Here is a 26,548-nt window from a genome sequence, read left to right as displayed (position 1 = left end):
CTTCTGTAATAAGGAGAGCACTAATTTTTTAAGGTTATCCCCTCCTACTGTGCAAGCAAAAACCTCAAAGGGGGATGGGGGGGGGGGGGGGGGGGGGAATTATAAAAATCAAGGGGAATTTTGAGGCAGCAGCATCCCTGTTAGTCGCCTATGCCCACACCTCTTCCTTTCCTCCGTTATCCACTCTTGCCAGCTGATTTTGCCTGCTGGGTCTCTTGATAGCACTTTTGCAGGTGGTAGCATTGCCTCTTGGGGGCATAAGTGTTCTTGCGCCTCCTCTTAACTGAAACTTATTAAACTAAGACCTAATGGTAGAGGTCTGCAGGGCACCCATGGCTTGCCCTTCATCTTATTGAGCATGCCATCAACATACTGACTGAAAAGAGCTCCCCGTGAAAGGGCATGTTCAGTAGATGTAGCTGAACCTCTCGCCAAAAGCCAGAAATTGTAGCGAGCACAGGGCCATAAGAGGATACTGGTGTAAATGTCCCTCAAGGCAGTGTCCGCAGCATCCAACGCACATCAAAGGTTTATGCTGGAAATTACCTTTCCATCTGCTACCAGTTCCTGCTTGCTTTTCTGGTGGGCCTCCACAAGATGTCCGATTAGCTTCTCCATTTCTTCCCATTGGTGTCAGTCATTCTAGTAGCAACCAAGTAGAACTTAGCACCAGCTACACACTTCCCATGCTGCCTTTTCTGGAGGAGAAATGTTTTGTGTAGTGTGTGCGGAGGCTCATTTTCTCACTGTGTGGCTGATGAGCGAATTAGGTGGTACATGGCTCATAATGTAAGCCAAATTTTCTTGGAAAGCCTTACATTTATTTTTGACCCAAGATGTGAATAGCCTGGCTTTCACTTTTACTCAGTCCATCAAGTTTTCAACCGTGGAGAGTCCTCCCAGGTGCTAAAGGCTCATTGAAAGGGCCTCTGGAGTGGTACGAGTCTTCCTGGTGTGAGTCAGTATAAAATGACAGATTTGGGGATTTTAGAGAATATACCTTTTTGGGGAGTGGGGGGTGGAGGGGTTGTTACGGGGCGGGGGTGGGAGAGAATTGGTAGAGATAACAATGGGTGCAGGCAGTAGAGGTTGTGGATGTGTGGCCCTGTCCCTAACCGTATTTAGAAGAGAAGGAGGCAGAAGTTGCATAGGAAAATTATTCCTGAAAGTTAGTCTCCACATTTTGAGGATTTGGAAGGGTGTGAATTGGTGCTCCTGTGAAGGTGGCTTGGTGAGAACCTTACCGGTGGAAGGGCAGATAGATATTTTTCTGTCTTTTGCCCGGAATCTCCAGAAGCTGGAATATAATCAGGCTCACATGAGTCTGAGCTTGGAGTCAAGAGTTCTTTCAATGTCGATTTTGGAGTGGGTCTATCTGCAGACTCAACCTCAACTTCGGCTCTGATGCTTGTGCCCAGGGTCGAGGCGGTGGTGACGGATGGCATTGCTTGGTGCGGTTCACCGATCGCTTGCTTGGAGTGCAAGGTGGCTATTAAGAGTAGTACCTGCTGCTGGAGCCGGACCCAAAGGTTCGTGCCTCTTGAAACCAGGCTCAAGCTGAGGCAAGCAGTGCTCTGACTCTGCCTGTGTAAGTATTACAGGACAACACTTTTGGGGGGGTATGCAGGCTTATGAATTTGAGGAAGGGATAGGGGTCTTGGGCATGGTCTTTGTCTTTCGGACTAAGGCCGTGAGGGATGCCGCTCCTCTTCCTTGTGTCTGGACTCTAAAGACACAGAAGATAGACTCCTCTACCCTTGTGTAGCTGGAAGCCCTGATGGCCCTGCTTGTTCTCCCTTCATATTCAAGATGTTAAGGGTCTTGGGTGATTCCAGGTACTTCATTTAGCAGTGAACTGATTGCCTCTCCCTTCAGTACTCAAGAGTCCTCCTGCACTGAAATACCTTACAGGGGGGTGCAGGCAGCCTTGGTCTGCTCTGGTGACAAGCTACACACCTTGCATTGGTCCAAACTTCATGCTGCACCTAGGACACTGAAAAGTTATTCTCTCAATAGCACTCACCCTACAGTCATTCTTCAAGTACAACCTGAATTCACGATGGAGTCATCGATGAAGATAGTCGGCGATTCCTCATCACTGGGATTGAAGATCAGACGGCTGGCAACAGAGTTCCCAGCAAAGAAAGGTTGTCAACACAGGACCTGATATTCGGAATTCTGAACTCGATGGTGGAAGAAAGCAATCTTAGGGAGTCTTACTCCTGGTACACTGTGAACTAAGGATGGAGTCACACCAGATATTGGGGCTCGAAAACAACTTCAAAGAAAAACAACTTATAACCCTCTTGAACTAGATGGCAGGAGTATGCAGAGAATATTTATCTACAGCCACACATGGTATGGACATCTGAGCTACAGTTGCCTCTAGTAGAAGGAGAACATAGTAAATCAAACCCTATGCTACTAAACACATAATTTTGACCAATAGCATTTTAACGTGGTTTATGTTGGCAACAAAATTATTCCTTCATTGAAAGAGGTAATGAAGAATCACCGAAGGTGCAAATGGCCAACCACATTCTTCAACAGATCCTTACGCAAGGCCAAAGTTAATATCCAGTAATACATTTTTACCTGTGTGTTAAGATTGGCTTCTACAGAAAATTTACTGATTAAGTGCACTGTCTTTGTGGTACAGATTCCACCATCGAGTCTTCCTTCAGAGAGATATCATATTATCAGAGAAAATAGCAAGCACTGGATCTTCTGCACACACCTCCTTTTTCTCAGGAAAGAATTTATTTGATGCCACTTTAAGTATGTCTGAAACATTTGAAAACTTCCTAGTTCCATCAAACTGCCATCTTTTCCCAAACATACCCTAAATTCTACAGCTTCACATAATATCATGGACAGTATTAAGCTTCCCCAGTGCATCATTAATGCAAAAAAACTCACTGGAGCAGCCAGAGGTAGCAGAGGACAGTATTTATTAGACGCTCCAGGTACGCCATCATGATCACAGTTTCAATATGCCCAAATTATTCACACACACACACACACACACACACACACACACGAGACTACGACAGGAAACTACTGTTCTTTTTTCAAACGGATAGCTTGGATTTTTTCAAACAGATAGCTTTTTGCGCTCCACCGTTGGGGCGGGTGGATGGACAAGTGTGAAATGAATTTTAGCTCAGATGACAACCTTTTTGTTTGCCAAAAGAGAGTCCCAAAAGGGTTGTAAGCTTTATTGCGTTCTGCCATTCCTGACAAAAAAGCTTCTCAGTAGTCCAGTACACCTGGGATAAGACTGTAAATGGAGGAAATGCTCTAACAAAGTGAACTGTCTTTTTATAGCCCTTGAGTTGCATCCTTAAGCATCTGGTTTTCAATGAATGTTTATTTTCTTACAACCAAAATCTCACTTTGGTTAGCCATTTCATACATGTGCGAGCACATGTTCACTAGAGATAATGTTTTAATAAGATTAAATTCTATGTTTACAATCGTATAAACTTGTTTAGCATTGTACTTGCCAAACCAAATGCTTCAGTACAAATTTATAGGGCTAAACTTCATTTATTTTTAAAATTTATATTCACACCCTTTAGAGGACTGCACAAAAGAGAATCACCATTATTATAAAATAATCTTTAATAGTAACAGATTTCAATTAGGCTGTATAAGAACAAGGTACGGTAAAGAATCAACAAACAAAAATGCATTTAGCTAAGTAAAGAGATAGTATAAATTACCAGGAATCAGTCGTGATTTATTGATGGGAACTTAAGTTCTGCGATCTCTGAATCAGGGGAGCTGCTATCACTTCTGTCGCTGTAGGTGTCTCTGTGAGGATTCAGAAGGTTTTTATCGGTGGTTAAGCTCTTCCATGTGCCTTGTTTATACTAAGTGCATTTAAATACTTAAGGGACTCTGTTTTTCTATAAGCAAGTATATCAAATTAGTTTCAAGTTGAAAATGTCACTTACCCAGTGTACATCTGTTCGTGGCATTAGTCGCTGCAGATTCACATGTTTGGCACAGTCCGCTGCCTGGTGTTGGGCTCGGAGTATTACAAGTTGTTTTTCTTCGAAGAAGTCTTTTTGGTCACGGGACCGAAGGACTCCTCCCTCCTCGGCTCCATTGCGCATGGGCGTCGACTCCATCTTAGATTGTTTTCCCCGCAGAGGGTGAGGATGGAGTTGTTTGGTATAAATAGTGCCCATGCAATGGAGTGAATATGTATGTACGATAAGAGTTTCTAATAATTATTTACAAATGTTCAGATGTTTAAGATTTATGATCTACTTCTAAACGGCTACAGGCTTCCCGGGGAGGTGGGAGGGTACATGTGAATCTGCAGCGACTAATGCCACGAACAGATGTACACTGGGTAAGTGACATTTTCAGTTCGATGGCATATGTTGCTGCAGATACACATGTTTGGCATAGACTATAAAGCAGTTACCTCCCCTAAAAGCGGTGGTTTAGCCTGTAGGAGTTGAAGTAGTTTGGAATAATGTTCTTAGTACAGCTTGGCCCACTGTAGCTTGTTGTGCATTTAGTACGTCTACACAGTAGTGTTTAGTAAACGTATGAGGCGTAGACCAGGTTGCAGCCTTACATATTTCGCTCATAGGAATGTTTCCTAGAAAGGCCATTGTAGCACCTTTCTTTCTGGTTGAGTGTGCCTTTGGTGTAATAGGCAATTCTCTTTTGGCTTTAAGATAGCATGTTTGAATGCATCTGACTATCCATCTAGCAATGCCTTGTTTAGAGATTGGATTTCCTATGTGTGGTTTTTGAAAAGCTATGAACAGTTGTTTTGTTTTCCTGATTAGCTTTGTTCTGTCAATGTAATACATTAGTGCTCTTTTGATGTCTAATGTATGTAGTGCCCTTTCAGCCACAGAATTTGGTTGTGGGAAGAACACTGGCAATTCTACTGTTTGATTTAAATGGAATGGTGAGATTACTTTTGGCAGAAATTTTGGATTTGTTCTTAGAACTATTTTATTGTTGTGTATTTGAATAAATGGTTCTTGTATGGTAAATGCCTGTATTTCACTTACTCTTCTGAGGGATGTGATTGCAATGAGAAATGCGACCTTCCAGGTTAGATATTGCATTTCACAGGAATGCATGGGTTCGAAAGGTGGACCCATGAGTCTTGTTAAGACGATGTTAAGATTCCATGAAGGAACTGGTGGTGTTCTTGGTGGTATAATTCTTTTTAGCCCTTCCATGAATGCTTTAATAACTGGTATTCTAAATAGAGACGATGAATGAGTAGTTTGTAGGTAAGCAGATATTGCTGCGAGGTGTATTTTTATAGATGAAAAAGCGAGATTTGCTTTTTGCAAATGTAGTAAGTATCCTACTATGTCTTTAGTAGAGGCATGTAATGGTTGTATTTGATTGGCATGGCAGTAGTAAACAAATCTTTTCCACTTAGATGCATAGCAGTGTCTAGTGGAAGGTTTTCTAGCTTGTTTTATGACCTCCATGCATTCTTGTGTGAGGTCTAAGTGTCTGAATTCTAGGATTTCAGGAGCCAAATTGCCAGATTCAATGATGCTGGGTTTGGATGCCTGATCTGTTGTTTGTGTTGTGTTAACAGATCTGGCCTGTTGGGTAGTTTGACATGCGGTACTAGTGAAAGGTCTAGTAGAGTTGTATACCAAGGTTGTCTTGCCCATGTGGGTGCTATCAGTATGAGTTTGAGTTGGTTTTGACTCAACTTGTTTACTAGATATGGAAGGAGAGGGAGAGGGGGAAAAGCGTACGCAAATATCCCTGACCAACTCATCCATAGAGCATTGCCTTGTGATTCGCGGTGTGGGTACCTGGATGCGAAGTTTTGGCATTTTGAGTTTTCTTTTGTTGCGAACAAATCTATCTGGGGTGTTCCCCAAATTTGAAAGTACTTGTTCAGAACTTGGGGGTGAATTTCCCATTCGTGGACTTGTTGGTGGTCTCGCGAAAGGTTGTCTGCTAGTTGGTTTTGTATTCCTGGAATAAATTGTGCTATTAGGCGAATGTTGTTGTGAATCGCCCACTGCCAAATTTTTTGTGTTAGGAGGCACAATTGTGTTGAGTGTGTTCCTCCTTGTTTGTTTAAATAATACATTGTTGTCATGTTGTCTGTTTTGACAAGAATGTATTTGTGTGTTATTATGGGTTGGAAGGCTTTTAACGCTAGAAATACTGCTAACAGTTCTAGGTAATTGATATGAAATTTTGTTTCGTGTATATCCCATTGTCCTTGAATGCTGTGGTGATTGAGGTGTGCTCCCCACCCTGTCATGGAAGCATCTGTTGTTATAACGTATTGAGGCACTGGGTCCTGAAATGTCCGCCCTTTGTTTAAATTTTTGCTGTTCCACCATAGAAGCGAGAGGTATGTTTGGCGGTCTACCAACACCAGATTTTGAAGTTGACCCTGTGCCTGTGACCATTGTGATGCTAGACACTGTTGTAAGGGTCGCATGTGTAGTCTTGCGTTTGGGACAATGGCTATGCATGATGACATCATGCCTAGAAGTTTTAGCACAAATTTTGCTTGTATCTTTTGGTTTGGAAACATAGCACTTATTACCTTGTGGAATGCCTGCACTCTTTGTGGACTTGGAGTGGCAATTCCTTTTGATGTGTTGATGGTTGCTCCTAGATATTGTTGTGTTTGACACGGTTCTAGGTGTGATTTTGTATAGTTGATGGAAAACCCCAGTTTGTGAAGGGTTTGTATGACAAATGTGGTGTCGTTTGCGCATTTTTTTACTGTGTTGGTCTTGATTAGCCAATCGTCTAGGTAAGGGAACACATGTATCTGTTGTCTCCTGATGTGTGCTGCTACTACTGCTAGACATTTTGTGAACACTCGTGGTGCAGTTGTTATTCCGAATGGCAACACCTTGAATTGGTAATGTATTCCTTTGAATACGAACCGTAGGTACTTTCTGTGAGAAGGGTGTATTGGTATATGAAAGTACGCATCCTTTAGGTCTAATGTGGTCATGTAATCTTGCTGTTTGAGCAGTGGAATGATGTCTTGTAGTGTGACCATGTGAAAATGGTCCGATATGATGTAGGTATTTAGTGTCCTGAGATCTAATATTGGTCTTAATGTTTTGTCTTTTTTTGGAATTAGAAAGTACAGGGAGTAAACTCCTGTGTTTTTTTGTTGTACTGGTACTAACTCTATTGCATCCTTTTGCAGTAGTGCTTGAACTTCTAGTCCTAAAAGTTCTAAATGTTGTGGTAGAACTGGCTTAGTCTTCCCCCCACTGGTGTTGAGTGAAGGGGTTGCGTGACTTGAAAGTCACTGTTTAGGTGGAGGTGTTTTTGGAGTCTGGAATCTTCCCCTACTCCTTGGGAATTGACCCCCCCGATATCCCCTGAAACCTCCCCTTTGGAAGGAACCCTGATATGGTGTGGTTCTTGTTTGTTGGCTGGTGGTGTCTGTGGGTTGGCCACGAAACCCCCCTCTAAATGGAGTTTTTCTGAAAGAGCCTCTGCTCTGCGGGGAGTAGAGTGCGCCCATGGCCTTGGCCGTGTCTGTGTCATTTTTAAGTTTTTCAATGGCTGTATCCACTTCAGAGCCAAACAGTTGTTTCTCGTTGAAGGGCATATTAAGGACAGCCTGCTGGATTTCAGGTTTGAAGCCTGAAGTGCGTAGCCAAGCGTGTCTCCTTATGGTGACAGCAGTGTTGACTGTTCTTGCTGCAGTATCGGCTGCGTCTAGTGAAGAGCAGATTTGATTGTTTGAGATCGTTTGTCCCTCTTCCACTATTTGCTGCGCCCTTTTTTGGTATTCCTGGGGAAGATGGTCTACGAGAAGTTGCATCTCGTCCCAGTGTGCGCGGTCATATCTGGCCAGCAGCGCTTGTGAATTTGCGATGCGCCACTGGTTGGCTGCCTGTGATGCTACTCTTTTCCCTGCCGCATCAAATTTTCAGCTTTCTTTGTCCGGAGGTGGGGCGTCGCCAGATGTATGTGAATTTGCTCTCTTGCGAGCTGCCCCTACTACCACGGAGTCAGGTGGTAACTGCGAAGTAATAAACACTGGGTCTGTGGGTGGTGGTTTGTATTTCTTATCCACCCTTGGGGTGATGGCTCTTGATTTTACGGGCTCTTCAAAAATTTGTTTTGCGTGCCGTAACATCCCTGGTAGCATTGGGAGACATTGATATTGGCTGTGTGTAGCCGAGAGGGTGTTAAATAAAAAACATCCTCTATAGGATCGGAATGCAGTTGGACATTGTGGAATTCTGCTGCCCTAGCCACCAGTTGAGAGTATGAGGTACTGTCCTCTGGCGGTGACGGCTTTGTGGGGTATGACTCGGGATCATTGTCCGGCACTGGGGTGTCATACAGGTCCCAAGCGTCTTGATCCTGATCGTCATGACTTATGGTAGTTTGCGCTGGTGAGTGCATTTGTGGCGGTGTTTGTGCCGGCGATGCCTGTGGTGGAGAGGGCGGAGGCGTGACTTTTTTAACCACTTTGGCTTGTGGTTGTGCGTCATCCTTTGGAAGTCCGATCCTTCTTTTCCTCATGATTGGGGGAAGGGTTGATATCTTCCCTGTGTCTTGCTGGATGTACAGTCTCTTTTGTGTGTAGTCCGATTCTACACTTTGGAGCTCTTGTCCAAATCTGTGCATTTGGCCACTTATTCCTTGTTCCTCTGAGAAGGATGAAGGTGTGGTATTTTTCGGCGCCGATGTTTTTCGGTGCCGGTATCTTGTTTTTGTCTCTCGGAGCCGCTTTCTCGGCTCCGAGGTTGCTCCATGGCGGTCCCTCGACCGGAGTCGGGTGTCTTCGCTATGGGCGTGCCCTTTTTCGGCGCCTTCGACGGGTCGCCTGCTTTATGGGTCGAGCCATGGCCTGTTGGCAGTGGCGTCCCCTGGGCTTTCGGTTTGTCGATGGATTTACTTTTCGACGTCTTACTCACAGTTTGTTGCTGTTGTTCGACGTCGGAGTCTCCGGATTCTGATTCCGGAACCGAGAATGTTTCCTCTTCCTCATCGAAACGTTGTTTTGTCGACGTGGACGCCATTTGTTGACGCCTGGCTCTTCGGTCCCGGAGTGTTTTTCTGGACCGGAAGGCTCGACAGGCTTCACAGGTATCCTCCTTGTGCTCGGGGGACAAGCACAAGTTACAGACCAAGTGCTGATCTGTATAAGGATACTTACTGTGACATTTTGGGCAGAAACGAAACGGGGTCCGTTCCATCGGCTTCGATGTCGCACGCGGTCGGGCCGACCAGGCCCCGATGGGGGATCGAAACTACCCGAAAGTCTTCCGATGATCGGTGTCGATGTACCTAACTATCCCGATACCGAACGGAACAATACCGACGCTTTCTTCCGAGATTCTGACTAACTTTCCGAACCGAAACACGGAGCGAAAAGGAATACGTCCGAACCCGACAGCGGAAAAAAACAATCTAAGATGGAGTCGACGCCCATGCGCAATGGAGCCGAGGAGGGAGGAGTCCTTCGGTCCCGTGACCAAAAAGACTTCTTCGAAGAAAAAAAACTTGTAATACTCCGAGCCCAACACCAGGCAGCGGACTGTGCCAAACATGTGTATCTGCAGCAACATATGCCATCGAACACTACCTTTCGGATTTGTAGGCATAAGCAATTTATTAATGCTCAATAGAAAGGCCTGGAGCAGATACCATTTACTCAGATAGGACCAGACTACACTGCATGTGAAAAACGACAAATAACGACACCAAAGTTATATAAGTAAATAACCAATTTTGGCCAAGTAAAACATAACTTCCTGCAAAAAAAATAATAATAATAATAATAATAATAATAAACGAAAAATGTTTATCTGACTTCATGCATGGGCTCTGTCTAACATGACCACCGTTGCCCTTCCATTTTGGCCTCATTATGCTTAAGCAGCCCACTTCCATGTATTTGCACTGGGAGTCTTTCTTCCTTTTTTTTTTTTGCCACTTACTGTTCTTAACGCCCTTGTGGTTAGGGGAGGATGGGCATATCGGACGCTCAAACAAGGCTTTGGAACACCAACACACACACATACATCACCAGTCATAGAAAGATACATCAATTACTGCACCTATCTGCCATGTGCCAATATAATCTGCAGACAACCCCCGCCCCTCCCTACACCTTATCCATGAGCCTTTCCCATCCCTTTAACTGCCCCACCCAAATACCCTGATTAGGGCATTGCTTAGCTTGGGCTGACGTTGTTAAATGACACCCACTTATGCCTAAGTTCATGTACATTCCTCTATGCAACCATGCTATTAAACAGAACCATGTATGTGAATTGGTAATGGTATACATTCCTGTATATCTGTGCATACAGTCAAATAAAATACAAACAAAAAAGGAAAAATACACAAAAGGAAGCAGTAAATTCTCAAGTGTAGCACTTAAACTTCCCACACTTAGGCTTTCAAGTTTTGTGTTACAGCTGATTTTCGACAGTTAACATGCACTGGCCAAAAATCTTCTTTTAGAGGTTGAAACTGAAAATACCAACTCTGCCACTAGAATAAAGCACTGTCAGCAGTCAAAGCAGAAGACAAGAAGGTAGCCTTCGGAAGGAGACACTTGAAATCTTCCCACACTAGTGCTACAGTTCTATTGTTTTGCACAGCACTGTTGGAGGAAGCCAAAAGGTAGATCAATGCTTGCCTCCAGTCCTTAAAAGTACTGCTTCACTGCCACTGCCACAAGGGGCAACTGCTCTTTCAGTCACACAGTCGATTTTTTTAAAACAAGTCATCCCCGGGTTTCAGTGGATTGAAATGCACTGTTGTCTCCTGATTAAAAACGGTCTTTTAAAAACAGTCTTTTTTTGAAGGATTTTGCAAAGCTCTATGGACATGTGTACAGTTACAGAAACAAAAAGGCCCCATGGTGGATTAGGATTCATTAACAACTGCTGTCACATACTACATGTGGAAGGAGAGTGGGAGTCAAATGTACAGAAAACCTTTGCAAGGTTACCACTTTAGCAGATGCCCTAGTACTCTTTTTTTTACCATATTACACTACCAGTCGTTTCATCCACATGAAGAGAGTTTCAGCTTCCAAGAGTGAGGCTTCTGATGTAAGGCTCCCAGTTCATTAAAAAGTATCTTCCTAGTTGTTATCAGAACTGAAAGAATTTTAGTATAGTCAACAAAATTGAACCGTAGCGCTTGTGCAAGTGCTTTATATTGTAGTAGCACATATTTTTTTACCTTACATATTTGAGGTTTAGGTAGCATAAATCGGACCCATGTGGGTGTCAGAGCACTTCATAATATTTAACACCTTAACTTCGGAGGCTTTCCCACCACCAGTGTTGAGACTGTATTTAAAGTTTTGGGCACTTGGTGCTTCATTTGTTTTTTTCCATAAACACAAAGTTATTCAGGCCATATTTGCTTCCTTTTTCCTCAGATGTTGGGGATTCTAAACGTACCAACGAGTAATGGGGAGGACCGTGGAGAGATCTGAGAAAATAGCAACATATTTTTTTGGAAACATGGGAAAAACGTGTTGTGCAAGAAAGGGTATAGTTTTTTATTTCTATATACAGCATAAATAAAAGGGTTGATGTGGTAACATTTTTACTACAGTAATTGCACTTTTTTTTTTTTTTTTTTTTTACCTAGTAGTCAATTTTCCTATTTTTTTGTAGTTTCAACCTACTTGCAGTTTGTGGTGAAAACAGGTGTGAAACACATGGGTGAACCTGGAAAGCTACACATTTCTGAAAAGTAGGTAAAATATAGAACTCAGTAAGTGGTCATTTGTGTAGCTCACACGTTTTCCCAAAGAAACAAATTGATTAGTGAAATAAAAAAATTAATGTAACATAAATAAATAAAAAAATAGAAATATGTGACAAAGTTTCGATCTGTAAGTTCTGCCCCAATGGCCAATTTACAAAAGTAAAACACCTTTACATCCGTCAGACCCTCCTAGTCACGTTGACACATAAGGTTTGTTGGTGGCAAAACAAGCAGCGATGCCCAGGGCAACCAAATAAGCTCCAGCTTTAAAAGATTTTTCATTGTGTACCGACCATGCATGAATTCATACAGTAAAATCTAATGAATGAAAAATGGGTATGAAGCAAATCTATACATCTTTTATATGTGCCCCAATTTAGGAACAGAGGTTATTTCTACAACTCTGAAATTAGGGTTTCTAGGACTATCATGTAATTCAGAGGGCATTTTGTAAAAAGCGTTCTTTTTTGCACACTAGCTTACATTTAGCAGTCAAACATAGAGGGACATTCAAATGACTAACAGATGTTCTACTAATCTGCATTCCAAAACCTCTCCCGATAAAAATGGTACATCATTTGTTTGGCTGATCCTATTGCTGGTGACATAAAAGGCCTCAAAGTGCAATGTGGCAACATCAAGTTTTTGGCTAAAAAATTCACATATTCTGGCAATGCGGCAGGGTGCGGTTTTTGAGCCTGAGCTCGGCCGCCACCCAGGCAAACCCACCAAACCTAGGTAAAGTAGATACCCATGGGAGTTGAGGGTGGTGTAAGGAGTGGATCTAACTATATTTACTTAGCGGCAATACTATGCAAACCTCAAAACTATAATAAAATCTGCTCAATTTCTTCACATTTCTGTGAGGTCAAGTTCTGGAATCTGTGTAACTCCACACATGTTCTACCACCACACTTTTTATTAAGAAGATCTGTCTGGTGCTAACCGGAAAGATTTTCTGACAATGTGGAGGATGAGACGTTCATGCCTTCTGCATTCCAGAGGTAATGTAGAGGACATGAAAGTCACATCCTCCATATGTAAGAAGTGCTAAATGGCCTTTCCATATGTACAAAGGCAATTAGAGAATCACAAAATGTGATTTCTACTCGTAGAAATCGTATTTTGCGATCCTCATATAGGAAATCGCAAAATTAGGATTTCCTATTTGCGATTTACTAAGCACATGTACAAAGCATTTCCTAAATGTGAAATGGGCATTTAGGAAATGCAATTACCATTGACTCCAAGTCGATGGTAATGTGCAATTTTAAAAAATGAGCCCAAAAAACATTTTTTGAAGTTACATGTCGCTTGTCCATGCCCCTAGGGCATTTGTGTGGGTAACATGCACCACCTGTGTTTGGGGGTGCGGGGGCTTAGGGCCATAGTCACCCTTGGCTTTGCTTTTCCTAATTTGAAATTTTCTATTAAGAAGGAGGGTATTCTGAGAGATTTGATTATGTGATTGACAAATCTGGCTGGGAAGAGGGCAGCTTTTCCTTTGCTTACCTTGGTGAGAGCCTGCATCCTTTTTGAAGATAATGTGAGAGTCTTCCCACTGATGCCAGGAGAAGGCCAAAGTAAGGAGGAGACGGTTTAATGGGTCTTGATGTAAACTCTGGGTGATACTGAACACCAACAAAGTACGGATGGTCTGCAGGAAATACATAAACAATGTTGTCATTAGGAACCTTATGACTTAACTATGCAGTAGAGTAACAAGCAAATTCAAAATCATGCATGACTTACACTGTGTTCTCCTGCACCACCCTTCCATCCCAATGTTAACCACCCATTCCCTGGGGTTATTTCTTTTGCAGTGCTGCACTTTAGAAGTGCACTCGCTGATTCAGTGGAAATGAAAAATGACTGATTGGAAGGGGGATTTCAAAACCCTGTCCAAGACGATGTTGATCCCTGTGATTTAAGGACTAAACTTTATACCACAATTCTCTCCATCTTGAGACACAAACCTTTAGTCCAGAGAGGGAACTGATCTCTGTAGAAAACCTGTGTACGTGCTTCACCGATCTTTATAGGGGGAACAGGGCTCCCTCTATCGCTCTCAGCATAAATGTGATCTCTCTAGTGCTCATACACCAACAAAATTATGCTCTCTCCACAAATCCATCCCATCTTACTATGAAAAAGCCATTTTTTTCTAAATAATCATAAATCCGAGTCGATTTCAATTTCACAAAAAGCACAACAGTGGATAAAAGTAAGCATTATTCTAACAACGTAGCAAGAAAACTGGTTTACCGAGACAGTCATAGAGATAAGCAAACACTTACTAGCTAAGCCTTTTTAGATTGCAAGCAATCACATTAAGTGTTGTGGCCTTCCTGTAGTGGTGAGAGTCAAATGAAAGAACTTAAACCAATGAGGTTTCTTTGTCTACGAGTGGGTGTGTGACAGCCTGAGTGGGTCTATGAGTGGGTGCATCAGTGTCTGAGCGTGTCTGTGATGGGTGCGTGCGTGAAGGTCTGAGTGGTCTGTAAGTGGGCGCGTCAGTGTCTTGAGTGGGTGTGTGAGGGTCTGAACAGTTCTGAGTGGGTGCACGAGTGTCTTAGTAGGTTTGTGAGTGGATGCGTGAGGGTTTGAGTGGATCTGTGAGTAGGCACATCAGTGTGACTAGGTCTGTGAGTGGGAGCAAGAAGGTCTGAGTGGGTCCGTGAGTGGGTTTGCGACGGTCTGAGTCGGTCTGTGAATGGGTGCGTCAGTGTCTCAGTGGGTCTGAAAGGGTGCATGAGGGTCTGAGTGGGTGCATGAGGGTCTGAGTGGGTCTGTGAATAGGTACTTCAGTGCCTGAGTAGGTCTGTGAGCAGTCGTGGCTCCTCCATTTGAGCAGAGGAGCTTCGCCCCACTTAAATGTCCCACAAAGCCCCAGAGATGAAAAATAATCGGGTAATTTATTACCCTTTTATTTTTCATCATCCCGTCCTGGACCAAGTGTCAGGACGGGGCGGGGCCTGCTGAGTGGCAGCAGGGAGGGTTGGTGGGCAGAGGGCCCCCTGTGCACTGTTCAAAGTGCACGTCTCTTTGGCCGGCCAGCCTCACATGTGCACTTTAAACCTCTCAATCCAGCTGTCATAAAACGGCTGGATTAAAAGCAAGTGCAGGCCTCCAGCGCGCTGTAGAGCGCTGAGAAAGGCTGCTTCCCCCCAATCAGGGTGCTGCTCACATGCTGGCTTAGAAAAAAAGGGTTCTTTCTGGACCAAGAGCTACCTTTCTTCCACATTTGGTGTAATTCAGTCCAGTGGTTTTGACGCTATCGCGGTTCAATTTTTCCTAAGGGAATTAACATTGAAAACGCTCTAAATGTCACCCCCACATTATCTCAGCCCTCGCTTCAGAGATTAACCCCAAACTTTCGGGGGTAGGTATAGGACTACTTTAGGTGGCAAGCGTAATTTTAGGGTGGGTATGAGTTTGAGTGGCAAGGGTAATTTTAGGATTTAGGGTGGGTATGGGTTTTTGAGTGCCAAGGTTAATTTAGGGTGGGAATGTGGTTTTGGGTGACAAGGGCAATTTTAGGGTTTAGGGTGGGTGTGGGTGTCAAGGTTAATTATGGTTTTTAGGGTGGGTATGGATTTTTGGGTGGCAAGGGTAATATAAGGGTTTAGGGTGGGTATGGGTTTTTGAGTGGTATGGTGTTTTTGGGGAGGGTATGGGAGGTGGTTAGATTAACGTTTAAAATTAAAATTACGTTAGAAAAAACACAGAAATTAACTGAACAAAACTAAGGTTACAGTGACGTTATAGTTAAGCTCACATTTTAAATGTACAAAGCCATAGAAATTATAGAGTTATTTAATATTTCAAGTAACTATAACTCGCACCCTTGCCATACACAGTTTCCAATAACTTTATTGCAAATGTTGCAGTGATAATATCAAAGATACCATAGAAGATGCCAGCAATGATATAATATGTGGATTACTTAGCTATGCATTGCGAAGGTACCTCCACCCTGACCCCCTAATACCACTTATTTCTATTTTCAGCCCCAGGGTCCCTCTCCGATAACATAAAATGACGGCCAATTACAGTGCTTCTATTAACACACGCATTCGTGAAAATTCACACATTGTCATGATTTATTCGTGGCCAGAGTTAAACAAATTAATTTTCCTTTGAACATCTCCAAAACTACTGCACGGATTTACAACAAATAAGCGAAAGCACAATCTGTGTACTGAAAGCTAGCTTTCTGCCAAATTTGGTTTAAATCGTCTAGCGGTTTGGGCTGTAGACGTTTCCAAAGATCCTATGAGAATTAACATGGAAACACACAACTTTTTTTGACTCCCCCAACCTCCTATTTCTCAGCCCCCACTTGATGGATCACCCTGTAACTTTCCATGTGCAACAAGAATCACCGGCACACTTTTTGTGGGAAAAGTTTGTGAAAATTCAAACTGTGCCAAAGACACAGGCAAGTCAAAAAACGCTTTTTCTATGGAAACATGGTCCTAACTATACCTACTGGCGACCGCCAGTAGGTAACAAAAAAAAAAAACATATAGCTATATATACATGGGAAATGTCATTTACCCAGTGTACATATGTTTGTGGCATGTTGTGCTGCAGATTCACATGCTGTGCATATATCACCATCTAGTTTTGGGCTCGGAGTGTTACAAGTTGTTTTTCTTCGCATGGGCATCGACTCCTTTGTTAGACTGTTTTCCCGCAGGAGGGTGAAGTAAAGAGTGAAGAATTGTATATGTACAAATATATATAGAAAGTGAAGAAGATGTCCATTTAATGTATATACATATTTACATGATAAAGTACTACAACGGCTACAGGCTTCCGGGGAGGAAAGAGGGTGCATGTGAATCTGCAGCACTACATGCCAAGAACAGATGTCCACTGGGTAAGTGACATTTTCGGTTTGATGGCATGTGTAGCTGCAGATACACATGCTGTGCATAGACTGAAAAGCAGTTCTCCTCCTAAGTAAGCGGTGGTTAGCCTGTAGGAGTTGAAGTAGTTTGAAATAGTGTTCCAAGCACAGCTTGACCCACATTTGCTTGTTGTCTAGATATGACATCTACACAGTAGTGTTTAGTAAATGTGTGTGGTGTGGACCATGTGGCTGCTTTGCATATGTCTGCCATTGGTATGTTTCCTAAGAATGCCACTGAAGCACCTTTCTTTCTAGTGGAATGTGCTTTAGGAGTTACTAATAGCTGGCTTTTAGCTTTAAGATTGCAAGTTTGAATACACACTTTACTATCCATCTTGCCAATCCTTGCTTGGAAAGAGGATTACCTTTATGAGGTTGCTGGAAAGCGACAAAAAGATGCTTAGATTTTCTAAAGTCTTTTGTTCTGTCTACATAATACTTTAGAGCTCTTTTGAGATCAAGAGTGAAGAGCTCTTTCAGCAACTGAATCAGGCTGTGGAAAGAAGACTGCCAATTCCACTGACCGATTAATGTGAAATGGTTAAAATAACCTTTGGTAGAAATTTTGGATTTGCCCCAAGTGCTATTTTGTGTTTGTGTACTTGAAAGAAGGGTTCTTCTAAAGTGAATGCTTGTATTTCACTTACTCTTCTTAAGGATGTAATTGCTACAAGGAAAGTAATCTTCCATGAGAGAAATTGAAGAGCGCAAGAATGCATGGGTTCAAATGGTAGTCCCATAAGTCTTGTGTGTACAATGTTAAGGTTCCATGCAGGAGCTGGTAAAGCTGTAGGTGGAACAACACTTTTAAGCACCTCCATAAAAGCTTTTATGACAGGAATTCTAAACAGAGAAGTATGTTGTCTGTTTTGGAGGTAGGCTGATATTGCAGTTAAATTAATTTTAATAGATGAGTATGCGAGATTTGCTTTTTGTAAATGAAGCAAATAACATACAATATCTTGTACTGATGCTTTAAGTAGATCAATGTTTTTAGGTTGGCAGTAATATACAAAACGTTTCCATTTATTTGCGTAGCACTCCCCGGTTGTAGGTTTACGTGCTTGTTTTAGAATGTTCATACATTCTGATGGAAGCTGTAGATATCCAAATTCTATGACCTCAGGAGCCAAATTGACAGGTTGAGCATCCTGGGATTAGGATGCCTGATGTGACCTTTATTTTGGGTCAATTGGTCTGGTGTGTTTGGGAGCTTCTGATGTGGTACTACTGTTAGATCCAATAGTGTTGTGTACAAGTGTTGATGTGTCCACGTGGGAGCTATGAGTATCATAGTGAGGGAAGTGCAACGCATATTGTTGACCAGAAACCGAATTAACGGGGAAGGGGGAAAAGCGTAAGCAAATATCCCTGACCAACTGATCCATAAAGCATTGCCCTTTGATTGAGGGTGTGGGAATCTGGACGCAAAGTTTTGGCATTTTGCGTTTCGCTTGTTGCGAAAAGGTCTATGTTTGGTGTTTCCCACATCTGAAAGTAATATTTAATTAGTTGTGGATGAACCTCCCATTCGTTTATTTATTGCTGCATCCTGCTTAAGAGGTCTGCTAGCTGGTTGTGTATCCCCGGTGTGTATTCTGCTAGCAGGTGGATGTGATTGTGAATTGCCCATTTCCAAATTGTTTGTGCTAAAAGGAACAATTGAGATGAGTGTCCCCCCCGTTTTTGGAGATAATACATTGTTGTCAAGTTGTCTGCCCTTATTAAAACTATTTTGTGTATGATCTGTGGTTGGAATGCTTTGATGGCTAGAAACACTGCCAGCAATTGCAGGTGGTTTATGTGGTAAGTTTGCTGGACTGAGTCCCATTCCCCCTGTATTGTAAGATTGTTGAGATGGGCTCCCCAACCTGTCATGGATGCGCCTGTCGTAATTATGGGGTGTGCCACAGGGTCCTGAAATGGCCACCCTTTTGATAAGTTGGTGTGATTCCACCATTGCAGAGAGTTGTAAGTCTGGCGGTCCCACAACACTAGATCCTATAGCTGATCATGTGCCCAAGACCATTGTTGCAAGAAACACTGCTGCAGTGGCCTCATGTTTAGACGTGCATTTGGCACTATTGCTATGCATGATGCCATCACCCCTAATAGCCTCATGACAAATCTTACTGTGTAAGTTTGATTCACCTGCAATTGGGAAATGAGAGTTTGAAACGCTTGTATTCGTTGTGTATTTGGGTAGGCTGATGCTGACAGAGTGTTCAGAATTGCTCTGCGATAAGGTTGAATTTGTGCTGGATGAAAGTGAGATTTCTGGTAACTGATTGTGAACTCTAATTTGTGTAGGGTATCTATTGTGTACTGTGAGTGTTGTTGACATTTTAGAATGGTGCTGGCTTTTATTAACCAGTCGTCTAGATATGGAAACGTGTATGTGCTGCCTTCTGAGGTATGCTGCGACTACAGCTAGACATTTTGTGAATACTCCTGGTGCTGTTAACCCAAAGGGTAGTACTTTGAATTGATAGTGCTTGCCCGCTATTAAAAACCTTAGGTACTTGCGATTAACTGAGTGTATAGGAATGTGGAAGTAAGTGTCCTTTAGGTCTAACGCTGTCATATAATCTTATTTTTGTAACAAGGAAATTACATCCTGTAGAGTGACATGTGAAAATGCTCTGACATGATATATTGATTTAGAGGACTGAGATTCAGAATGGGTCTGAGAGTACCATCCTTTTGTGGTATGAGGAAGTACAGAGAATATACTCCTGTGCCTTGCTGACTGATGGGAACTATTTCTATTGCCTGTTTACAAGTAGAGACTGTACCGCTTGTTTCAGCAGAGCAGTGTGTTCGAGAGAAAGCCTGTGAGAACGGGGTGGAATGTTTGGTGGAGGAGAGAGGAGTTCTAGGCAATAACCATTGCGGAAAATTGCCAGAACCCATTATCTGTTATTAGTTGCCAGTGAGAATGGAAATGTTGCAGTCTTCCTCCCACAGCAGATGTATGTTTCTGTGGATCGGATGGGAAGTCATTGTTTTGAGGAGGTAGAAGGACCTTTTTAAGGCAGGGAATTTACCCCTGGATCTGAAATGTTGTCCTCTGTAAGAACACCTGAAAGACCCCCTAGTGTAATACTGTTGTCCCTCTTTTCAGTGGGAAGTGGAGGCCTCTGCAGCTTGGGGTTTAAATCCTCCTCTAAATTGAGATTTTCTAAAGGAACCCCGAAATGGTGTAGTATAAAGGGCTACCATGGCCTTTGCTGTTTCTGAGTCCTTTTTTAGTTTATTAATTGTTGTGTCCACTTCTGGTCCAAAAAGCTGCTGTTTATTGAATGGCATATTAAGGACTGACTGCTGTATCTCAGATTTAAAACCTGAGGACCTTACCCAAGCATGTCGCCTGATGGTAATGCTGGTGTTTATTCCTCTAGCTGCAGTATCAGCCGCATCTAGAGCTGACCTAATTTGTTTGTTTGTTATAGCTTGTCCTTCCTCTGAAGTCACTGTTTGCTAGGGCTTGGTTTGGAGGGCTGGAATTTCCCTCTTCCTTTTGGGAATTGTCCTCTGTAGGAACCACAAAACCCCCCTCTTTGGTATTGCGACTGGTAGGTGGGTTTTGTTTGGGAGGTGGATGGTTCAGATGTTTGTTGTCGAACCCCCCCCCCCCCCCCCCCCAAACTGTGGTTTCCTAAATGTGTCTCTGTACTATGAGGAGTAGGAGTAGAGCACGCCCATGGCTTTGGCCGTGTCCGTGTCTTTTTTCATCTTCTCGATCGCAGTATCCACCCCCGGCCCAAACAACTGATGTTGATTAAACTGCATATTTAGTACCGCTTGATGTATTTCTGGTTTAAAACCAGAACTTCGTAGCCATGCATGCCTTCGAATTGTTACAGCTGTGTTAACAGTCCGTGCTGCTGTATCTGCAGAGTCTAAGGCAGACCGTATTTGATTGTTCGATATGGCCTGTCCCTCTTCAACTACTTGTTGGGCAAGTTTTTGGGCAAATGCTGGATGATGTCTTGCATTTCGTCCCAGTGCGCCCTGTCGTAGTGTGCAAGCAGGGCCTGTGAGTTTGCAATTCGCCATGGATTGGCTGCTAGCGATGCCACTCTCTTCCCCGCTGCGTTGAATTTTCGACTTTCTTTATCAGGAGGTGGGGCATCCCCTGATGATTGAGAATTCGCCCTTTTTCTTGCAGCCCCCACAACCACTGAGACTGGAGGGAGCTGTTGGGGTATAAACACTGGGTCTAACGGGCGGTTTATATTTCTTTTTGACTCTTGGTGTGATGGCTCTCCCTTTTACAGTCTCTTGGAAGACCTGTTGGGCGTGCTTGAACATGCCCGGTACCATTGGTAAAGTTTGGCAGGGTGCGTGAGTGGATGCCAGAGTGTTGAAAAGGAAGTCATCCTCCACTGGTTCGGAGTGCATTGTTACATTGTGGAACCTAGCTACCCTGGCTAGTACTTTCGTATATGCTGTACTGTCCTCTGGTGGTGAAGGCTTGTTTGGATAACACTCTGGGCTGTTGTCCGATATAGGTGGGTCGTATAGATCCCAGGGATCCGCATCATCTTGGGTCATCCCAGTATGTGTGGGTGACTGCGCCATCGGTGTACCCACTGGTGACAAGTGTGGTGATTGCAGTGGGGATGGTTGTGGTGAGAACTGTGGTGGTGGTGACTTGTCTCTGACCACTTTGGCTTTCGGTTGCATTTCTGTTTCTTGAAAGGCTAGTTTTCTTTTGGATTTGAGTGGAGGGATGGTTTGCATCTTCCCTGTGTCCTTCTGGATTTCTAACCTTTGTTGCGTTTGGTCATGTTCTTCTACATCCAGATCTTGCTCAAATCTGTGCCTTTCTTTGAGCTGCACAGAAAGCCCTTGCTCCTCAGTGTAGGAAGAGCGTTTCGGCTCCGAAGCTGTTTTTTTCGGTACCGAAATTCCCAACGAAATTGTCTTTTTCAGTTCTGATGAGCTTTTTCGAGGCTTGCTTGACTCGATAACGCAATGCTGAATTTTTTCGGTGCCGGAATCTCGACCGGAGTCGGAAGTCTTCGGCAAATCTTTGGCCTTTTTTGGTGGCGATGTTATTTGGTCACTGTCTTTTCTGTGGGTTGAGCCATGGCCTGCTGGCGGTGGCGTCCCCGTGGCCTTGAATTTTTTGGTGTGACCCTGGGTGTGGGACAGGGCAGGTTTACTCAGTTTGCCGCGCCGTCGAGGGTCGATCATCGTCGGATTCATCCGAGTCCGTTTCTTGGATGGAAATTCTCTCTTCCTTCTCGACGTCGAGATCTTGTTTTGGTTTCGACGCCATTTGTAGTCTTCTTGCACGTCGATCTCTTAAGATTTTCTTTGATCGAAACGCTCGGCAAGCTTCACAAGTATCCTCTCTGTGTTGGGGCGACAAACACAGGTTACAGACCCGGTGCTGGTCTGTATAAGGATACTTGGCGTGACACTTAGGACAGAAACGGAAGGGGGTCCGGTCCATTAGTCTTGGACGACGGGTATGGTCGGGCCGACCAGGCCTTGATGAAGAGCAGAAGCCCCGAAGGGTCGCCGAAACGGTCTTGATGTCGGTGCTGATACAATAAAACGAAACCGGTACTGAACGAGAACAATACCGACGAATTTTCTATACTTAGCTAACTTTCCCGATTCGAAATACGGAGCGAAGAGGAACAAGTCCAAACCCGATGGCGGAAAGAAAACAATCTAAGATGGAGTCGACGCCCATGCAACAGCATGCCTTGATCACAGGTAGGTAAGAGCAGGTCTGAGTGAGCCACTGCTTTTTAAATACACAGTCATGTGACTTCAATAACCAAACTATCTATCTATATATATATATATATATTAAATTGAGAAAAAAACTTCACGTATGGTAGCACAAAACAGATGGCCTTATCAATTACTTCTCCAGAGACAAAAAGTTAGATACTACTGTTGTAAGAGGATGGGTCATTTGCAGTGTGTATCTGAATCTGTCAGCAAACTTGTTAACTACAGTGCAATGCTGAAAAGGAAGTATTGGTTATGAGTTACTCAAAGGATGTTAAAGGAAGGAATACTTGTTTGAATGAATGTGTTGAATGTGATGGAATCATATTCTCCCATTCCCAAGTGCAGTTTCTATTAAAGGTGAATGGGGCCAGATTCTTTGAGAGCCATGCACATTAACAGATTTGCACACGGGTCAAAAATTGCAGAGGGTGTCACCAGAAAAGTTGGACACTAGTCCAGTTGGATACTGCTGGGTTTGGTTGCCTGTACTGGGATATTTTGAGACAAACCCAAGCTGTAAAAAAAAAAAATAAAAAAAAAAAAAAGAAGGATAACTTGAAAAATATGTACTATAAAGAAAGGCAGATTGTTCCCAAGATGGAGAGAATACAAAGGTTTGGGAATCACCCTGGGTCCCAATCATCATGAATCGGTCATACATATATCTGATGTACAGATATGGAAATCAGAATTTCCTTAAGTGTTTCAAGTGGGGTTGAATGGTTTTTCCCACCATCTTCATTTTGAAAACAAGGCTTGACACTAAAGGTATACAAGGTGAAGTATGTACCATATGTGTTGAGTGACAGATTTAGAGGAAGAATGCAAAAACTAAGTGAAGAAGAAGTTAGTGAGCCTATAGAATCTTCAGCTGGGTCCCAATGTTTTGACACTCTTCCTATATGGAGGGTAAGTATGTGTATTTATTTGCAAGATCCCAATGAATGTATTTAGGTTGATCGACATCCATCACCAAAAACTGATGAGATGTTAAGTACATTTGAGGCAGGAAAAATCTTTTTGATGACAGTCTTACCAAATCACTATCGCCAAATAATTTTGCACCTATAACGCAGACATATAACTTAGTTTAAGACATCAGAAAAGGCAGTCAGGTATTTGAGGATAATATATAGCACAACATCTGCGTTTTTTCAATGTGTCATACAGAAGTTATTGGTAGGGACAGATTGCATGACTTTGTTCCAGGATAGCATCATAGCATGTGGTAAGGACAAAGTAGATCATGTCCTCATTTGGAAGTAGGTGTTAGGGAGATTGAAATTATCCGGTCTAAACCATCAATTTAGTAAAGTTTAAGTCTGCTCTATCAGAGGTCGAATAATTAGGCCAATGTTGTCTGCAGCAAAGGTACTGGAGCTCAGCTGAAGCTTCTGGAGGCGAATGAGAAAGCTCCAAGTCCAGAGTGAAAGGATCAAATGAGATCATTCCTGGGTTTGATGGAATACAATATCACATTTATAAATCACATTGTTAAAAAGACCAATCCTATATGATCGTTGCTGAAGAAAGGGATAAATGGTCAGGATAACGTGAAAATGCCTTTCTTATTTCTGATGTGAAGAACTGAAGAGCAAAATCACCAACACCTGTGTGTAAGAGCTGTGTTAATGAATTTGGACCAAGGTCATAAGTAGCATCTGCTTTCTGGACGTTGACTGGTGCTGGTGACTGAAAAGGAAGCCCTTGCTGGTTTTTGAGGAATTTAGCATTTTTGTAAATATTTGTGGGGTACAGGATTCCAGCTTAAAACTGACCATAAGAAAAAAATGACTTACACTTCGTAACTATCTACCTTTGTGGTGGATATATACTCCATCTACCTGTGGATTGCTCGCCTTTTGACTATCCCTGAGCACCAGACTGAATTTGAAAACTTTCCATAGCTCTCCTCTGCCTATAGGTGGTGTCTGCTCTATCTCTGCACCAGAAATGGTGTAGGAATAACATCACTAGAGCCATGTTACATCACACTGATCAATTACATTTTCTTGTCTATTTTTACCAGGCCCTTAGAGACAGAGCAGAGGATTGCAACAGATCAAACATAGATGTGGAGAGCAACAGCTCATTTCAAAACTGAACAATGTAAAATGCTTATGGACATCCTTCATAACGGGGAGGTATCTGGGATCTGTGAGGAGATCGTGAGAGAGATTGTTACTGAAGGTAACAAGCTTTTGTTTTTGAGGGACATTTCTACCTGCAGATTACTCAGCTTCTAAATACTTACCCTTTCTCAGCTGGTGGTTCTAAAGCAGTAAACAGATGAGAAAATCCTGAAGCAAGGAATTAGTGAAACGGCCATCCTGTCTCATTTCTGAGATCGGGTGCTGGTGACACCATGTACATGTGGTTTACAGTACCAAGATTGAGCTAGTACCATCATCTACTGGCGGAGGAGAGCTATGGTAAATTTCTAGATATAATCTGGAACCTAAGAAAATGTGTAAGTTTAGATAGCATCGTTAGAAGGATCCATCAGAAACCATTCTTAACCAACTTAAAGAAACTTTAGTAGCAGGTCTGGACCAGAAGCCAAGTGCATTTATAGTTTTAGTAAAAATGAACCTTTTAACTTAAAAAGGTCATGAGCATAAAACCAAGTGATTTAAAGGAAAAATGAATGAACGCTTAGTCAATTAAACCAGACTTGTTAAAATCAAACACTGTTTCTTTATGACAGCCTTCAGTTAGTGTATTCTATCATTTAATGTGGTTTTCCATTCTGGTACCTTTAAATAAAACACATCAGCACTGGGCTTTGCTTTTGCCCCAGCTATGTTAGAAATACACCTTTCCACACATTTTTTATTTTCACTCAACTGTTATTTATTTAGAGTGTTTGAGTAACTTCTCACTGAAATTCCCAAATTAACTTTTTGTGAAGTGTCTTGTGTGGCAAAAAAGAAAGCACTGAGGCACTTTAAGCTTTCTGTTGGCTTCAGGTCCATTGCTCCTTTTAACCTGCTGTGCAATGTTGAAAAATATTTTTGGTTTTCCTCTCATTTTGAGATCGAGTTAGTGACGGGGCAGATTTTATTTACTGGGTGTGCAGTCTGGATCCTTTCACTGCTGCTGAGTTTGGGGGTTGGAGAGGAGTTTAAGAGGTAAACTGGTTCTGTTTTGCATCCCACCTGGAGAGAGCAGCCATGTCTTTCCATTAAAAGCATGTCCTTTTATTTATTTAATGAAAAGACTACCAGTAGAGAAACCGTTCTAGTTATGGCAGATTCCTTGACTGAGTTTTAATGGAGAACAGGAGTACCAACTGACCATGCCAAGTCCATGTGAACCCTAACATCATTGAAATGACAGAAACATGATGTAAGCATTTCAACTCTAACCATAACAAGAGGTCTGAAACACACAGCAAATAATGTCAAACCTACAGACCTGCAAAATGTACAATGTACCATAACTGAGTGAGTTTGCTAAACACATACTACTCCCAAACTCGTTGCACTATGAAAACAAAATGTTGGTTTGCAATAACAAAGTTTACTTTAATTCTGCACAGCATGTGTTTTCGATTAGATACTTGGTGAACTCACATTGAAACCCTTTCAAAAGGTACTCAACAGTTTTCTGAAACTACCTTTTTTATCTGCAATAAACAATAACTAGACAGGGATGTGGAAGCCCATATACACAAAGCTACTGGTACAGTCTCGGGTAGCAGTATGAAAATGAATTTGGAGCTGTATGCCTTAGGTTTCTAGCACTCAACAATTCAACTAAATGGAAACTGCAGAAATGAACATCATAAGTGAAACAGAACAAAGACTTTACCTTCTAGTTCCACCATTTCCATTCGTTCACCTTCAGTGTCTTGTCCCACAAATTTCAGGCCCCGTTCTTCGAAGCATTTTGTAAGCTGTGGATTCACCTATACAAGGATGGAACAAGACAATCATGCCGTGTGTTGGCTTTGTACATGTGCTATGGGATATGACAGAAAGGCAAGTAATTCTAATGTAGGGTGGAATGTTTCAGTTGTTCTCATTTTGCATTTATATCCTTAGCAGTCTTCTTTGAAAAATATAACATTTCCATATTATGGTTCTCTATGATGCGCAACAGGACATTGTGATAATATTTTCATCTTAA

The 26,548-nt window shown here is 42.6% G+C and overlaps 1 protein-coding gene across 3 annotated transcripts in view; it reads right to left on the bottom strand.

The window, feature by feature from the left end:
- The window catches only part of CTPS1 (CTP synthase 1), a 122,792-nt gene that overhangs the window by 10,882 nt on the left and 85,362 nt on the right, over positions 1–26,548 (bottom strand). For 2 of the 3 annotated variants that reach the window (XM_069224883.1, XM_069224884.1), the window contains exons 16-18: positions 26,231–26,327; positions 13,255–13,399; positions 3,726–3,816 (exon numbers count right to left, since the gene is read on the bottom strand). In XM_069224883.1, the coding sequence (XP_069080984.1) occupies positions 3,732–3,816; positions 13,255–13,399; positions 26,231–26,327 (327 nt within the window). In that variant the 3' untranslated portion in view covers positions 3,726–3,731. The remainder of the gene's footprint in view (positions 1–3,725; positions 3,817–13,254; positions 13,400–26,230; positions 26,328–26,548) is intronic. The other variant, XM_069224885.1, reaches the window with a different exon arrangement.

Source organism: Pleurodeles waltl, chromosome 3_1 (assembly GCF_031143425.1).
Source record: "Pleurodeles waltl isolate 20211129_DDA chromosome 3_1, aPleWal1.hap1.20221129, whole genome shotgun sequence".
Lineage (NCBI taxonomy): Eukaryota > Metazoa > Chordata > Amphibia > Caudata > Salamandridae > Pleurodeles > Pleurodeles waltl.
Note: the sequence above shows the minus strand (reverse complement) of the source record. Positions and strands in the feature narration are given on the sequence as shown.